The sequence below is a fragment of the Eleutherodactylus coqui genome, chromosome 2, assembly GCF_035609145.1.
Source record: "Eleutherodactylus coqui strain aEleCoq1 chromosome 2, aEleCoq1.hap1, whole genome shotgun sequence".
Lineage (NCBI taxonomy): Eukaryota > Metazoa > Chordata > Amphibia > Anura > Eleutherodactylidae > Eleutherodactylus > Eleutherodactylus coqui.
The window spans coordinates 300763085-300781372 of record NC_089838.1 but is presented as its reverse complement, the minus strand read 5'-3'; the positions used below and the strand labels follow the sequence as shown (position 1 = coordinate 300781372).

The window sequence follows — 18288 nt, the reverse complement described above, 5'->3', positions numbered from 1 at the left end:
CACTCCACGCCACACGAGGCACTTAGTTATCCTTAGTGGTGAGAAGACCTAGACGAAATCCCCCACCTGTACAGGGTTTTGTGATCCGAGTGCCTTGGTAACTGGGAGTAATTGTCAGCTCTGAGCCAGGGTTGTCGCAGACAAGTGCGCAAAGACAAAGATTAGTATGGTGCAAGTAGAGGATTTGCTTTGGAAGAAGTGGATATGGGCCAAAACATCTCTGGGTATATGATCTTCCAGATGTTTACAGTGAGGAGGTCTGTGTGCTCGGCCAACTATAAAGTCCTGTACTGGACACTCCAGCAGCAATGTTTTCATAAGGCTCTGTAGATATTGTTTAGAGGTGGACTCACTTTCTGGAATCCCTTGGGATTTCACGTTGTTGCAGTGTGACCTGACTTCCAAGTCAGACACATTAGCTCCAAGTCAGTCATGATCTGACTCCAAGTTGAAGTGTGCATCAATAAGGGAGTTACATGATGTTGCATCAAAGGATCACAAGCGTTTCCCATTGATTTTAATGGGAAGCATCACATCGCACAACATATGAGTGCCATGTGATCACTGGCGTAACTATAGGAGATGCAGGGGTTGCGGTTGCACCCGGGCCAAGGAGCCTTAGGGGGCCCATAAGGCCTAGCTTCTTCATATAGGGAGCCCAGTACTATGAATAAAGCATTATAGTTGGGGGCCCTGTTACAGGTTTTGCATGGGGGCCCAGGAGCTTCAAGTTATGCCTTTGCATGTGATGGCTTTTAAAGGTCCCATTGAAAACGTGCAAGGTGTCCCAAGGGGATCCTGCTGGAATATCCCATCATTGTGGAGGTGTATGAAGTCCATGATGGGCTGCAAATGGTCACCAAGCAGTGAAATGCAGCAGGACACTGGTTAATGTGTTTAGGAGAACCTGTGTACCCAACCCATGCCATGAGAACACAGCACACACCAGTATGGAACAACCACGAGCCTGCACAGTGCCTTGTACACAACTGGGGTCCATGCCGCACATGTACCGTACCATCACCCCAAGACAATTCGTACCATGGCTCAGACCTCTAGGATCCAGTAATCACCCTCACAAGCCCAGGTGAGGTGCTCTGGTGGGTCTTCTACCCCCATATCTCATGGAGGCTAAAGAATGCAGCACTGACCTACAGCATCTACATGTGGGACCTCCTGACAATTCTAGCAGATGCCACTGGTTGTGATCATTAACCCATTCACACCCCATTGGCATACAGTTACAAGCCCAGCGTGCCTAGAATGTATGAAGGGGAAAGGCAGTCAATCCCACTCCATAGACAGCAGGTGCCGGCTGTCTGACAAGTGACACCCACCTGCAATTGCCCCAATCAGCATTCACACTAATTGCAGCTGTTAACCCCTTAGATGCCCTGACCGGTGTTGAGGGGTCTCAAATACCCACTTTTCCCCTGTAATGAGATTGTGAGGTGCTGTTCAGTTGTAAAAAAAAAAAAAATTTTGAAAAAATAAAAGGTAATTAAATTATAAAAAAAATTAAAATGGCCTCATTGAGAAGATTTCCATGTAGACGGCGATAGAATTGACACGCTGTGGAATTAAATTACATAGGCGAGCGAGATATCTGGCTAAGAAACTCAACCCGGTATCCCGCTCACTAGCGTCCGTTTTCACGCCAATGTTTTTATGCCAAACACATTTCCCATAACTTCCGTAAAGTAGAGATCATCCGGTTCAGCTTTCAGCCGCGTTGGAGGATCGGCAAGTGTTTCCAATGGGGACCCTCACATCGCGCAGCGTGCCGTGCGTCTTACTGTCCCATTGAAAATAATGTGATGCGTTCCAAAGAACACAAAAACCGGACACGCTCATGTACATGACTCCGTTCAGAAGAATGGGGTTCATACGCATGCGTCTTGCAAACGCACGAACCTCACGACTTAGCCGTGTGAAGTCGGCCCGAGATTCTCAAATTATCGTCTGCACAGAAAGTCTGCTCCATGTGAACGAGGCCTTACAGAACCACTGAAAACGATGCTGAGACAGAGCGAAGGATTAAAGTTAGGATTTTTTGAAAGTGCAGAGAAAAAAAAGTTTAAAAAAAGTTGCATCATTTAGGGTGCGTTCACACGGCCACTTGTATATTTCAGCCTGTGAACACACAGTATATTGATGGGCCAAAATACACTAGTATCCAGCATGTCGCCGCCCATCTGTAGGTTGGGGGGGGGGGGGGGGGGTTTGCACGTGTGAATACACCATGTATTTGCGAGTCAAAAAAGAAAAAAAATATGCTTAAAAATACTAGAGTTGAGCGAGCGTACTCAATAAGGCAAACTACTGTAGCGAGCAGTGCCTTATGCGTGTACCTGCCTGCTCATCTCTAAAGAGTTGGGTGCCGGCGGGGGAGAGCAGCGAGTTGTGGGAGTGAGCGGGGGATGGGGGGGGGGGGGGGGGGAGGAAGAGAGGGAGTGAGAGATCTCCCTCCCCCCCCCCCCCCCCCGTTCCTCCCCGCCGGCACCCGAATCTTTAGAGACGAGCGGGCAGGTACTCGAATAAGGCACTACTTGCTTGAGTAGTTTGCCTTAGTGAGTACGCTCGCTCATCTCTATTAAATACGAAGTGAACCCACCGGGGTCCTGGGTATTTAGGCACGGCCATGGATTTCAGCCGGATATTACAGTGTGTAATACATAAGATGGGACATGCTGAGGGTTTTTTCCCCCCCAAAAGTCCCATGAAAAATATGCAGCTGTAGATGAACCTGTTGAAATCAATGGTTTCTATACATTGCGTGTCACATGGGTAATACATAGCATATTCACGTCCATGTGAATAAGGGCTAAGGGATTAACCCCTTAATGACAGCCCATACGCCTTTTGATGGATGGCAGCGGCTAAGGGGCTTTATTCTAATGCGTTGTCAGGAACCTGATGCAGGTCTCCTGTGCCAGGGAAGCAAGTGCCCGGCTGCTGGATAACAGCCTGGCACCTGCTCAAACAGCCGGGGCCAGAGAATCCTTCAATACTTGCTACTTAACCCTTTACATCCTGCAGTACAAGAACAGCAAAAATAAACTACACAAGTTTGGTATTGTAATAATCATACTGAAACATAGAATAAAGTTATCGGGTCGTTTTTGTTGCAGTTTGTGTGCCGTAGAAACAGGACGCAACGAAAGATGGTGGAATGTCATTTTTTTTCTATTTCTCTCCACTTAAAAAAAAAAAAAAAGATTAAGTTTTTCAGTACATTATATGGCATAATAGCACCATTGAAAACTACAACTCGTCCCGCCAAAACAAGCCCTCATACAGCGACGTCGATAGATAAATAAAGGAGTTACGATTTTTTTTAAAGGGAGTAGGAAAAAAACAAAGATGGAAAAAGAGCAAAAAAGCTCCGTCACTAAAGGATTAAATAACCCAAAACAGACACCAAACAAAAGTCACCATCTACACCCTCTAATCCAAAACCCTACATATTATATATAAAAACGTCATCTAAAACAGAGTGACGAACCTGTTCCCATACTTAATTATAGCGTAAATACACTACAAAAAAAAACCTTTTTAAAGAAAAAATAAAAAAAAAAATAGTGAAGAAAGATATAAGAAAATAGATCTCAGGCAAAAAAAAAAAAAAACTGCAAAAATCATTTTGGTAGCTAAAGGAAAGATAGGACACTAAAACCAACACATGGGTAAAAAGCCGTAAGCAGTCAACCCCATCACCTCAGACACGGCCATACAGCAGATGAGGAGTTGCCCATAGCTATGAACTTGGAACTTCTATCGTTTCCTAATACAAGAGCAGCTCTCCGATCAGCCAGCCCCAGACAATGCCATCCCTGGTTCAGGATCAGAAGGGTCATGTGCCACGTCGTAACAGAGGGCCGCACATCTCACACAGCCGTGTGAACACCCATTCATCACACTTCTGAACCAGAAGGATCAACGGTTTGCCGGGCGCAGTACAACCCGGGGGGCGGACGGTCCTCATTAGTATTATAGCGACTACATGCCTAGCTGCCACATACCGCCGTCAGCTGACCGGCCGTGCAGTGAGGTTGGGTTGTGCTACTTACTAAACCGTCAACTACATACTCAAATATGATACAGTGGAGTTAAAAGTGAAAAATTACATATGCTAATATATGCAAACACATTGACCAATCGCAGGCCGCTGTCCGCCATGTTGGTTGAGGAACAGGTTTTCAGACGGGAGTTCCGTGAAATCTCGCGAGACTCGGTCTTTACAGATGGCGGCTCGCTGAGAACTACACGCGTGCACCGTGTGAGTCAGGGAGGAGAGGATTTAACGAGAAGCCGCCAAGATGCAGCACGACGATGTGAGTATAGAGCTGGGAGGGGGGCACATACTTTATCATTCAGCGAGGGTCTCTCAGGGGGTGACGTCACGGCCCCGGTGCTTCTTCGGCCCATTCTACTACATTAATGAGGGGGGCACGTGAATGATTTCTGTAGGAGCCAACGCTGTATCTGTGTGTAGACGAGCGAACGATGACATCATCCGCATGAACTCTCCAGGGACCCTCCGCCACTTCACACCAGCGCAGGTGTAGTTGCGAGCGCTTCGTATTTGCGGACTGAACACTCCTTTTTTGCACATGTCGGCGTTTTTTTCATTACTTTTTGCGCCCGCTGGACATATTTGTTCGGACGCGGAAAACAAAGACGCACGGATTGAAGTGGCTAACTAGTTCTGGATGTGTTCTTCATACTCCACAACTCCGCAGGGCTTCACGCGTCTCCTGGCGTATTTTGCGCATGTCTTCACATCCCCATGGGCTTTGGGTGGGCAGATGTGTAGGACAATGCAGCACGCTGCGTTTTTTGGGTGACCGAGTCGCGCAGGGAAGTACATGCATGTGATGAACCCGCTGAAAGCAATGTGTTCTATTCACTGCGTGGTGTGTAAATCTGCCCGTATGAAAGGGGGTCTTCAGTGATGGACCGCCACGGTGCAGACGTCCTGACAAGGGCGCTTACACACGACTGTAAACCACGCCAATTGGTGAAAACATGGAGGGAGAGAACGGGGTCTGGTCTGTGGAAGGGCCCTAAGGCAGGTGAGTGCCCTCCGCTCTTCCTGTATGTCCCACACAGGCTCTGTACAGCGCCTCCCCATGGCAGCACAAGAGCAGACACGAAGACCTTTTATGGTTTGTTCAGCGGCACGAGTGCTAATGACCATAGGTGGGGGCGCTGGCGATCATGCAGTTTTTCGAAAAAACGTCGGCCCGTGTAAAAGGGCCATTACTTTGCGAAAGGTGTTAATTAAAAATGCCTTATTATTTTGTGTTTACAGCTCCTCTGCAGAGCTATGCTTCTCCATGGCAACAGACTACAAACAAACCCTGCATAGTCTCATCCTGCCTTTATACTCTACCCTGTGCTGACTTTCATTTGGTGGCAAGGAAGACCTAGACCAGGGGTCCCCAACTCCAGTCCTCAGGGACCACCAACGGGTCATGTTTTCAGGATCCCCTATAGTAGGAACACCTGTGGCAATGTCTGACAATAATTACATCACCTGTGCGATACTGAGGAAATCCTGAAAACATGACCTGTTGGGGTCCGTGAGGACTGGAGTTGGGGAACACTGCCCTAGACAACCGATAGAAGAAAATATGGCCACAAGATCAGACTACGCAGGTTTGTTTGCAGTCTGTTACCATGGAGATGCGTAGCAGCTGTAGACACAAAACAATAGAGCCTTGTTGGAGTACTCCTTTACATCTAGGCTACCAGAATCTGAGTTCCCTCATGTGTCCAAATTAATTAGCGATGATCATTGGGGAAAGAACGAGGCGAGTGAAGTCACTGCTGTCCTCCTGCTGAGGTACAAGCTCAGTGTTATCTTATTAATAGTGCGAAGTAGAACAAAGACGTGTGTGGTGCTCCAATCACAGGGGACGACTCCCTACACAAACTATTACCACAGTTCAGTACTGATGAATGAATATATCATGTGACGAGTGCGTACATTAACTACATTGATGAGCATAACGAATACAATGACTAAATACGGTCTCCAGGAAATGCTCAGGCCCCCAGCATCAAGGATAGTCCAGTCCAGTTTATGCCGTATGACCTTCTTCGAACTTAATTGTATTAACCCCTGAATAACAAGCACAAATCCTCTTAATACGTTCACAACCTTTATTTTTTTTAATTATTGCTAAGCTGGAAACAACGGCGCTGCGAGGGGTTAAATGTGACCTCATCCAACTGAACTCCAGCTAGAAAGTTCCTTTTACACGGGCCGCTTATCGCCTGAGTGATTGCTTAAAAGAGCTATCATGGGCGACCGTCGCCCAGTGTAGACGAGGGACCCAACAGGGCAAGTGAATGAGAATGAATCACTCACCTATAAACGGGCGCGACTGTCGGCCGTGTAACCAGGCAGTCTCATCTGTGAACAACTGCCTCTTTACTGTGAATGGAGAGGGCAGCCGGAAGAGATCTCCAGAGCGCTCCGTCTCCATTCAGTGAGCGGTTGGCACTGCGATGGCTGTCGGATGCTTGCGTGCCGGACAGTCCTCCCATGGAGAGGTACCGATATTCCCCATCCACAGGACAGGATAGCTTTATGATCAGTGGTGCTCCAGCTGCTGGGAGCCTCACTGATCCTGAGAACGGGGGTCCTGACCGTCCCCAGAGGAATGAAGTGGAGGTCACACGTGTGCGGACCCTCTAATGTAAGTGAGCGTGTTCGCATTGCAAGGTCCTGTAACCCAACAATCAGAAGACCTCTAAACTTGTCGGGCTGCTTACAGAAGTTGTTGCTACTTGCGGTTCCCATGAAGCACGGCAATACTTCAGTTTTTGGCTGTACAACAAATATAGTGGCCAAAGTTGCTGTGTAGCCCCATCCTAAAGCTTTAGAGTAAAGGATGTCCGGGATTAGAAAAACATGGCTGCCAGAAACAGCGCCACCCCTGTCCACAGGTTGTATGTGGTATTACAGCTCCATTCACTGCAATACCACACACAGCCTACGGACAGGAGAGGCGCTGTTTCTGGAAGAAAGTAGCCATGTTTTCCTAATCCTGGACACCCTTTGAGTGCCGGTTTGTATCCTCTCCATTTCTTACGATCCGTTTCTCTCCTTCCAGGTTATCTGGGATATTGTGGGGAATCAGCAGTTCTGCTCCTTCAAGATGAAGTAAGTGTCAGCTTCTCCGGTGATGAGTCCTGAATGTTCAGCCAAGTCTATTTGGCGCTGCTTCATTATTTCTATAAGGTCCGTGACGGATGAGTGATACGGTCGGGTGTCCCGGTCTGATTATATCCTGAGCCGGACTACGAACATCATAAACTCCTGTGATGCGCTGGGTTCGGGTCACGATACCCGCAGTCCGGCCGGGACACCGTTTGTATTATGGACGCTTATCGGTCACCGGCCTAAGAGACAAGTGGCTGCAAGGTACATCTGGCGCTGCTTTTGAGCTGGACGGATCCTCAGTGATCAGACCCTTATTCCCCATTCTGTGGATAAGGGGTTAATGTCTTTGGTTGTAAACCACCTTTATAGGGATTATCTGTTGATGTCCTATTTTCAGGATGGGTCCTCAATACTCATCAGTGTCCGCCACTCGGGATCCTCACCGATCATTGTCCAGGACTTTTACAATTAGTTAATTACAGTAGTTGATCCACCACTTGGGATCCCCACTAATCGCTGGGCTTGCTGTCAGTGCAGACAGTGTAGAAGCAGACAATTTAATGGCAGCTGTGCTTGCAGTACCAGCCTGGACCACTACAATATGGACAGTGCTATCTGCTTCCAGCACTGTCCACACTGACAGCAAGCCCGACGATCAGCTGATTGGCGGGAATCCCAAGCGGTCGACCTTGCTGATCAACTACTAATCGCGACTGATTGTAAAAGTCCCGGACCTCCCCTTTTTAAAAATTTGATGTCCCATCTTTAGGATAGGTCATTGATATAAGATCATCGGGGCTGATCAGCTGTTTGGAGTGGCAAGCGAGTGCCGCATCGTCTCCTGTGGTCCGTGACATCACATGACCTTCATGCAGCTCAGTAACATTGTCTGACGTCTAAAGACATTCTGACTGAAGGCTGTACAGCTCCGATGTCGGAAGACGTCCGGCAGGGTATTCTTACTGTAGATTACTGGCCGCTCTGTTGTCAGGGGGCCTCTCCAGCATGTCCTATACCGCAGTCCTGGCTCTAGCCAGCAGATGGCGCCATTGTATAATGGCAGAAAGAGAAAGCACCCTAGGAATCCCTGAATCAAAAATTGGATTGCAAAGGGTTAAGTCGCTGTGGGGTTTTATTTGTATCTTACAGCCAGCTCTCACCACTGATGGGGAGCTGTGCCGGCGCCATCCACTGGGCATAACATGGATGTATGATTACGTCCATTGGCGTGAGGGGTTAATAGACGGGTCGGGTGGTGTCTGTCTGTCTGAGAGGCTGCTGTCCTTTATAACCATGGCTGACTTTTTATTTCTCCAGGACGAAGACTCAGAACTTCTGTCGGAATGAGTACAACATAACCGGGCAGTGTACCCGCTCGTCCTGCCCGCTCGCCAACAGTCAGTACGCCACCATTAAAGAAGAGAAAGGTAAATGTGAGACACACTGTGACGTTACACCCCGCCTATGGGGGAAGGAGATCCATGAAACTATCTCTCTGTTACCCGCAGGTATCTGTTACTTGTACATGAAGGTTATCGAGAGGGCGGCATTTCCAGCACGCATGTGGGAGCGGGTAAGTACAGAAAACGCCAAGCTGGCAATAAAAGCGCTCTTAGCGTTAAATGTCCTTCTTTGTATAATGGAAAGTGTTAGTTTTCCAATATACTTTCAGTACCCATTCCTTACAATTTTCAATATCTCTGCTTGCTGTCATTTTCATTGTTTACTCCCATGACAGCAAGTCAACTACTGAAGACGGCGGGCCTCTGCCAATTGGGATCTCCGCTGATTAAAGTGAGAGGAGACTTAATAGCAGTCTACAAATATCTGAAGGGCTGTCACAGTGCAGAGGGATCAGCCCTATTCTCATCTGCACAAGGAAAGACTAGAAGCAATGGGATGAAACTGAAAGGGAGGAGACACAAATTAGGTATTAGACAGGGAGGGTGATGAATGAGTGGAACAGGTTGCCACAGGAGGTGGTGAATTCTCCTTCAATGGAAGTCTTCAAACAAAGGCTGGACAGGCATCTGTCTGGGATGATTTAGTGATCCTGCACTGAGCAGGGGGTTGGACCCGATGACCCTGGGGGTCCCTTCCAACTCTACCATTCTATGATTCTATGAAGTGACAGCAATGCTTGTGTGAGTTCCATTCACTTCCAACCAATGAACGTGACATCGCATGGCTGAGGTCGCAGGGCTCACCCAAGCATGGCAGCCTCCTCAGTCATCTGATCAGCAGATCCCGAGCAGCAGACCCTACCGATCAACTATTGATGACCTATCCTGAGGATACATCATCAATAGTATAGTCCTGGTAAGCGAAGGTTCCTACTGGATGACAGCAAGCAGAGATCCTAAAATCATGAAGAATGCATACTGAAAGTGTTGACTTGTTCAACCTGGAAAACCCCTATAAGGGGATGACTTATCAAGACTTTTGGATGGAGCCGGCCCAGTAATCCACTGATAACTGCTGGTATGGCTTCCAAATTCCTTGACAAATAGCTGATATCAAGTGAAGCTGTAGTAGTTCTCCATGTGTAATACACAGGCCAGCTTTGGACCCCCCTGTTTGTGGCGTCTGTGTGCCACAGAAGTGAGGGCGTTGTTAAAAAACCCCTTTAGGAAAATTGAAATCCAAAAATCGCCACTAGAAGTGTCACGGAGTCCTCCTTCCATCTTGTTGGTAAGCCGTGCTCTGTACAAGCCAGCCTTGTGTTACATGGAAGGCCGTTCATCTGAATGGCTGGCATGTAATACTACATTAGTCATTCAGTTGGGCTGATCATTGGCATGGAAATCAGTAGTGTGCAATTTCTCAGGTGGCAATTTTCTTTTTCCCTACTGGAAATCAGCTTGGAAGCCTTCCATTGCAGGTGAACAGGGTCACAAAGAGGGATTGTTCTCGGGAAGAGAAACCAAGTCATCTTGTAGATATGATCCAGTGTAAGGGCTAACAAGACGACATGATGTTCTAGCGAGCTTTCCTATCTACTTTGGGTTCTTCCTCAGGCATAATGGAATAGATCAGAAGTGGTGTGTATGTAAAAGTATTATGATCTCTGAATTAGTGTTAGGGGGTCACCAGGCCAGCGTGTTATCTCTGCTGTAGATTTCTCATACGCTCCACTGTAGTATGAAGCCATTTTCAATGTTGATTCCGGTCTTGAGAGCGTCAAAGATGGTTATAAACTTGTACTCCTACGTTCTTCTATGACATTGAGATTTGAAATCGCCTTTAATATAATAACTTTCACGTGTTCCATGTTGTGTCCGTGACTAGAGAAATGCTCGGCCACAGAGAATCCCGTCCTTATCTCCTTAATCGTGTGGCGATGAGATCTCATCCAGGATCTCAGTTTTTGTCCTGTTTCCCCGATATAAAGCCCCCTAATAGGACATTTACTGCAGCGGACCAGGGACAGAACATTGGATGTGGAACATGTGAATGCCCCTGGGATCTTATGGTCCTGCTGTGTGTTGGGGATCCGTATCCCGTCCGCGGTCCGTACATGTGAATGCCCCTGGGATCTTATGGTCCTGCTGTGTGTTGGGGATCTGTATCCTGTCCGCGGTTCGTACATGTGAGCAGGTCTTACAGCTCCTTACATTACAGGGATAAGTTCTTTGTGTGTCAGAGGGCAATGCACTCCTGATTATACAAGAAACCCCATGAACGTACTTATTGTCTCCGGATGTGAATGCTGCTGACCTCCAGCGTTGTTCCTGGTAGGTACGTCTGAGCAAGAACTACGAGCAGGCTCTGGAGCAGATCGACAGAAACCTGATCTACTGGCCGCGGTTCATCAGACACAAGTGCAAGCAGAGGTTCACCAAGATCACGCAGTACCTCATCCGGATCCGCAAGCTGACGCTCAAGAGACAGTAAGTCCCGGGTGCGGGGCAGTAAGCTCATGCGGCGGCTGTGAGAATCGTCATTCATTCTCTGGTTTTGGGGCTTTTATTTGTACATTCAGTTGACCTATTGTATAATGAAGGATTCTGCATATTATACACTTTTGTGTCAAACCCATTTAATTTTTCCCTATTATTGGCGCTGTAGTCTCTTCCCGCGTATCGGAGACACTGCTGCTCGCTGCTCGGTACGGTGGCATCCATGCAGCGCCTAAGAAGTCTTGATTATGGGTCTTGTTAGAATAGCCCGGTGCATGAGGCGTGCGCGGTGCGGGTGGTTTAGAGAGCGGCTCAGGCAGGAGAGCGAAGTTATTGCCACCGTAATGTGTCGCTTTAACCCCTTAACGTTACAGGACGTACATTTACGTCCTGCAGGTTCGGAGTATATACGGAGGTGGATCGGGGGTCGATCCCTCTCCAAACATTGCGGTGCCAGCTGTTTCATGCAGCCGGCACCCACCCGCAACAGCTCTGATAAGCAGCACCTTGCATTGTAGCTGTTAACCCTTTAAATGTTGACAGCAGCATTTAAATGCCCCAATCTATGTTCAGGGGTCCTGCACCACCCCCTGCGATAAGAATGTGGGTTGCCATGGCAGCTGGGGGGCCTTCTGAAAATCCCTAGTTCTGCCATTGCAGATTGCCTATCATGTCTGTGGCGTGGCCTGTCAGATCGCAGTATAATGTAATACAATGGCATTATATTATACTGCAGGAGCGATCAAAGTATCACAAGTTCTAATTCCGATAATGTAAAAATTAGTTTACATTTTTATTTAAAAAAAACAAAAAAACAAGATTTTGCCATACGTATAATGAAAGAAACATAATAATAAAACCAAAAACCATATTTGGTATCAGTTCATCCGTAAGTCCAATCTATCAAAGTAACGCATTATTACACACTGAGGGCTTCGGTTTGTCCAGTCTTATGGATACAACCAGATACATTAATTGTTGCAGTTTTTGGTCATTGAATTCCGTTCCCAGCTGTAACGTGTATTTTGTCTCCCCACGCAGGCGTAAACTGGTCCCCCTGAGCAGGAAGGTGGAAAGAAGAGAGAAGAGGAGAGAGGTCAGTGCTCTGCTGTGTACAAACAGCACGCCCATAGCTGATGCCCCGACAGACTGTTCCTTATGCACATTCACCTTCATCAACACGGCTCTGTATTCAGAGTTATTGTTTAAAGGGGAACGTGTAACTGCGCTTTCTATAAACTTTTGACATGTCTAAACTTTTGATCGCTGGGATTCCAGGTGCCGAGACCCCCACCGATCGCTAGACCGAGCCACCTTCTAGTTGTAGACTGGTCCATTGACTTTCTTTTGAGCCCATCTACAGCATACAAGCAGCGACCTCAATTGGATGAGCACTTCAGCTGACTTATTCTCGTAGTCGGTGGGGGTCTCAACAGCCAGAGCCCCAGTGATCAAAACTTTTGCCATGTCCCTGTGACATGTCAAAAGTTGAAAGTGCAGTTATACCTTAAATACCATATTCATTATATAGATCGTCGTATAATTTGCCATTTACATGCTGTAAAATGATCCACTAAAGAGTTGTAACGGCTACTTCCATAGTACGTCGCCACCTAGTGTTCACTGTGTATAGCAATGTGCGCGTCCACGTAATGATGCTGGAGGACACGTCAGTCGCTCTCTGCATAGTGATCATAGTCTTAAGAAGTAGCTTTCTGCTTGTCAGGAAGTGACCGCTTCTGCAGTACATGGAGCGTAGCTGAGAAGATGCCTTGTACAGGGGAAGACGGGACTATGTTGTCAGCTGCCAGAGGGGGAAGGAGACTGATTCTCTCCAGGGCCACCCCCAGCAGTACCAAGGCGGGCTAAACGGAAAAAGGAAATGATAAAAATGTTATTTTTATGCTAGAACCCCACACATTACTATATTTTAGGACTTTTTGGTATAAATACGATTGATGGAATTACCCTTATAATTACAGGAAAAAGCCCTGATAGCAGCACAGTTGGACAACGCGATAGAGAAAGAACTGCTGGAGCGTCTGAAACAGGGCGCGGTAAGATGTGTGATGGGAAGAGGCGCTGACGTCATTTATTTTGGATAGCGGCCAGAGATGTCATCTCTCTGTATTGTTCCTCCACAGTATGGCGATATCTACAACTTCCCTATTCAAGCCTTTGACAAAGCCCTGGAGCAGCAGGAAGCAGCAAGCGAATCAGAGTCTGAAGAAGAGGAGGAGGAAGATGAAGTATGTACAAGCGGGTTATTAAATCCAGACTGGTTTCTGGTCCTCCACGCTGCACGTAAAGCAGCGGTCAGCTTCTCACATCCGCAGCCTGTCCCCTATGTCCAATGGAAACGCGTAGGACATGTGGATACTCTCTATGTGTGACAGTCATATTCAGCCTGTCATCCTTTCTGCTGTAGGATCGCACAGGCCATCCAGGGCCATTAAATTCTGTGATTTTTAACTTAACACACCCCAAGAAAAATGACATCACAATTGGTTTCACAAAAATATTGCACCCCTCCTTACTCACTGGTATTGGCCCATCCGATTTATTGAAGAACACCGCAGTAATGTTTAAATGCTGCATTGAAATCAACAAGTGCTGTGCCTGCAGTTACAAGCTCCGGCCACTACACTTGAGAGCGGCGCCGAGACGTCGCTCCGACCTCTGTGTATTTGCAGCACTGACAGCATGCTGCCACTCAGCTGATCAGTCGGGGGTCCTGAGCGACAGACCTCAGTGGAACAACTCTTGATGACCTCTGATGAGGATAGGTCATCAGTAGTATTCTCCCTGGGAAAACCCCTTTTAAGGGGTAAAAGATGTTGTCTAGGACTTTTTCTTCTGGTGACCTCACAATAGTTGATTGTGGGGGTCCGTCACTTGTGACCCACATCGATCAGCTAATTGCTGGGCCAGCTGTCATTGCAGACTGTGCAGAAAGCAGATAGCGCCATTTGCATTGCCGCGAACCAGTTTGGTACTGCAGGCACATTGATTTCAATGGGAGCTGTGCCTGTAGTACCAGACCAGGCCCCTGCAATGTTGACCGGATCGGTCATAATACTTAGGCCGGCTGCACACGAACAGATGTGCATTGGGGAATCCAGAGTGGGATTCCGCAGCAAATGCCATATGTGACATGCTATGGAAACGCGTTTTGTCCTGCCTACGAGCGGAAATGGATTGCGATGTTCGTCTAATGGGGGGAAAATCACAGCATGCTCTATTTCTAGGAGGATTCCGTGAAGTAAATGGAAGCTGCCTGTCCTGTGGCCCTTCCACAGTTATCAATGCAGAAAGGCCGTTGGATCTGCGTTATTGCCTAGCAACGGTGCAACATAATCTGTAATGCGCATGTGCATCAGCTCGCACATCCAAAGTACAGAATATGAAGAATCCGAACAGATACGTGGGGGTCACAGGTGGCCTTAAAGCCCTGGACAATCCCTTTAAGGCTGTGGGAGCTCTGGATGACAATACAGTCGCTGTAACATACTACCGGTCACATGATTGATCACAAGAGTAACGTTTGTCTTTGTTTTCAGGAGAGCGGCAAGCGAGAGTTTGTAGAAGACGAAGAGGTTGAAGAAAGTGACCTGAGTGATTTTGAAGTAAGTTTCTTAGAAAGAAAACTCTTTACTTGTCCAGTGCAGCGCCACCCTATGACCTATACCACGCAGTATACAATGGGCAACATATGCTTATACCACGCAGTATACAATGGGCAACGTATGCTTATACCACGCAGTATACAATGGGCAACGTATGCTTATACCACGCAGTATACAATGGGCAACGTATGCTTATACCACGCAGTATACAATGGGCAACGTATGCTTATACAGCGGGGTACACAGAGGAATCGTCCTCACCGTTACTTATATGACAGTGTGCACAAAGCCTGAACTCTAGTCGGGCGGTCAGCAATGTGTTCCCTGTGCACCACCTGCGCCTTCATGCTACTTGGTGTGGTCCGTACAGCAAATACCCAATGAGGGCTTATACACTCAAGTGATATTCTCACATTTTAGGCGATGCGCAATAAAATTGCCCGAATATATAAAATCTCTTGAACAGACTGGAGTCATTCCCGTGCCCGGTCTATCATTGGGTGTTCTCTCAGAACGCCTCTCTCATTGTTTTCAATAGGAGCCTAAAAGCCATCCCGTGGCACTTACCTGCCAGACGATGTGCAGGTGAGTGTGTTGTTTCCCACTGAAGCCAATGGGAAACGCTGATCCTAAGTGTGTGATAGGATCGCAAATTTCACAGAAGCGATGCAATTTTTGAATCAAAAATGCTTCACAATGCAAAGTGCCGGTGGAGAGCGCAATAGCCGGCTGAGTTTCTTGGCCAGATATCACGCTTGCCCATGTGAATGTAACCTTATATGGAGAAAAATCCAAGGCACCAGAGGTATCAAAAAGTAAAAATCCCCAATGCTTGTTATTTACCTTGTGTCTGCGTGGACTTTAAGATGGAGATGAATAAAGGTGGCTCTTACCTCCGGTACTTTGGATTTTTGTCTATTAGGACAGTGATATGCTGAAGGGCAGTTGCCATCTACTTTGTGTATAGCGCACCAGTATACCGGATGTGGGTTCCTTACTCCGGACAGTCTCCATATCACTAATGTCACACCAGTTTTGGGGCCGGGCACTTGTTCTGATGTTGCCCGCCTTCTTTCTTTGCAGGATATGGATAAACTGGGCAGCGATGAGGAGAAAGAATCCAGTGAACAGGAGTCTTCAGAGGAGGAAGAAGTAGAAAAAGCAAAGACCTCAAAAGGCAAATCCAAGGGCAAGACCCCCCTGAAAGGAGCAGCTATAAGAAAGAGAGCGTATGTGGAGATAGAGTACGAACAAGAGACTGAGCCACAGAGCAAGGCCAAAGCCACTTGATGGAGGAGGACACCACTTCATGGACTGCTTTTATAAATAAACCTATTTCCTGGGTGACGCCATCACCCTTATTTCATCTTCATTAATATTACTAAAGTTGATGGTAAAGCCACAACCAATTAAGATTTTACGCTGTGTGCGGCCGAGCCCCAATCGCTGATGAGTGTTGGAGAACGCCTTTCAGAAAAATGTATTAATAAATGACCAAGTGCCAGAGGATGAAGAGGTGCTCATCTACTTCTGGCAATCAGAGCCCCGCTAATAAGCATCTGTTCTGATCTTATACTACATGGGCTGCGAGTCGTTTGACTGGCTGCCGACATCAGATTTGTAAAAAACTACAATAAAGTCCAGTCTGCTGGTAGGGAGTGGGGGTAAACTTCATTCACTCACAGCTGAAGCAATCCACTGCAGCTTACTCTCTTGCAGATTTCATTCATTGCAATGCGCCCTATCACCGCCATCTGCAGCCTTCATTGTGGATTTTACTTGCAGAACATTTACATCTGTATGTACGCACTGCAGATTATCCACAGATGAATTTGCACCTGCGGGTGGCTTCACACGGGCACGTTGCAGCTTTCTTCTGCAATGTACTTTGTGCACAATACTGTGTGTATTTGTGCAGGTTCCCCTGGGCTTAAAGGGCTATTAAGCCAAAGGAGATGCCAGTGTGTGCAGCATTTTGCTCATGCAAATATATGTACCCATAGAGCTCTGGGGCTCTTTGCACACAAAATAGAGCAGCTTTTTTTTTTTTTGTGCCCATAAGAGCCACATGTGCAAAAAGAATGCAATCAATGGGTTCTATCTGCATATTATACTTGATTTTTCCACATCCCTGTGAAGCCCTAATACTGCAGTTGTCACCATCTAACCCTTTCCAATCCACTGTCTGACGTCTTAAGACATTATGATTTAAGGCTGTACAGCTCCAATGTTGGAAGAAGTCCGTCAGGGTTCTCTTACTGTATATTGCCAGCCTCTCTGCTGTCGGAGCCTATCCAACGTGTCACCTCATGTAGTACTGGCTTTAGCCAGCAGATAGCGCCGTTGTATAATGACAGAAAAAGAGTAAGCCCCCTAGGAAAACCAGGATACAAACTGGATTGGAAAGGGTTAAATTTCAAAGGGGAAAATAAGTCAAACCTGTGCTGAGTTTTCCATGTAAATGCTGCAGATTTTCCATGTGGAAACCTCCCAGCGCTCCCCTCTGACTTCTTTTGTGGGGGTTGTTGAGCCACCCCTATAAACAGTGATTCTGCCCCACCACTATAAGGCCATTCTCACCCATTGCAATCAGAATCGCAGCATTTTACAGATGCAGTGTTTTACTGCAATTTTTATCAGTGTTTGACAGCATTTAACACATTCCATCATTCTGAAAATAGAGCAGACCACGCTTGAAAAAAAAAATAGACACCTACCCGATAATCGGGTTTTCAGTCGTCTCCACGACAGCACCAATTGAGATTGCCTCCTCCTGATAGGACAGGAACACACGAACACACTGCGAAGTTAAAAGCCCCCCCCCCCACTTTCCTCAGTGGATTCTAACGAATTGCCGGGGTAGGAGCTCAACTTAAATTTCTTCCCTTAACTGGGGGGTTTTGTTGATTATAAAATTATATTATATATTTATTTTTTTATATTATATTCTATAGTTTCTTTTCTATCAATTTAGGGGGGGAAGGTACAGGTGCTGTCGTGGAGACTACTGGAAACCCGATTATCAGGTAGGTATAATCCATTTTTTCCCCAGTCCTCTCAACGCCAGCACCAATTGAGACGTACCAACTAAAGTTTCCCTAGGGTGGGATTGCTGCCGAGAGGACTTTGCGGCCAAAGGCCATGTCCTCGTCCTGCTGCACTTTTACCCTATAGTGTTTAACGAACGTGTGGGGTTTCTTCCAGACTGCGGCTTTGCATATCTGCTCGACCGAGGCTGAGCTGTGTTCGGCCCATGACGATGCCACTGCCCTTGTAGAATGGGCTTTAAGAGCTAAAGGGATTTCCTTCCCGAGGGCCTTATAGGACTCTATGATGGCCAGGCGGATCCACCTGGCTATGGAGCTTTTTGCTGCTTTGCTCCCTTTATTTGGGCCACTGAACTGGATGAACAGGTTGTCGTCCCGCCTCCAGTGGCTTGTCGCCTCTATGTAGCCTAGGACTGCTCTCCTAACGTCCAGGCAGCTTAGGGTTTTTTCTTCCTCGTTTTTAGGTTTACTAAAAAATGAGGGGATTATTATGTCTTGGGACCTATGAAAATGTGATACCACTTTTGGCCTAAACGCCGGGT

General features: G+C 47.1%; 1 protein-coding gene and 1 non-coding gene across 2 annotated transcripts; one reads left to right on the top strand and one right to left on the bottom strand.

The window, feature by feature from the left end:
* Positions 1–3842: 3842 nt before the first annotated feature.
* Positions 3843–3937, bottom strand: LOC136613196 (small nucleolar RNA U13). Its single transcript, XR_010790459.1, has one exon. It is a non-coding gene; the product is annotated as a small nucleolar RNA U13 (small nucleolar RNA).
* Positions 3938–4223: 286 nt separating this feature from the next.
* MAK16 (MAK16 homolog) lies at positions 4224–16402 on the top strand. The gene is made up of 10 exons (XM_066593495.1): positions 4224–4334; positions 7125–7174; positions 8492–8601; positions 8683–8747; positions 10913–11064; positions 12115–12169; positions 13056–13130; positions 13218–13322; positions 14634–14699; positions 15783–16402. The coding sequence occupies exons 1-10, from the start codon at positions 4320–4322 to the stop codon at positions 15987–15989; spliced, it is 900 nt and encodes a 299-aa protein (XP_066449592.1). The 5' UTR covers positions 4224–4319; the 3' UTR covers positions 15990–16402.
* The last annotated feature ends 1886 nt before the right edge of the window (positions 16403–18288 follow it).

Coding starts and splice junctions, on each gene's coding strand:
- MAK16 (XM_066593495.1), top strand. Junction 13,131..13,217: donor AGCGTCTGAAACAGGGCGCG/GTAAGATGTGTG, acceptor GTTCCTCCACAG/TATGGCGATATCTACAACTT. Junction 14,700..15,782: donor GTGACCTGAGTGATTTTGAA/GTAAGTTTCTTA, acceptor CTTTCTTTGCAG/GATATGGATAAACTGGGCAG.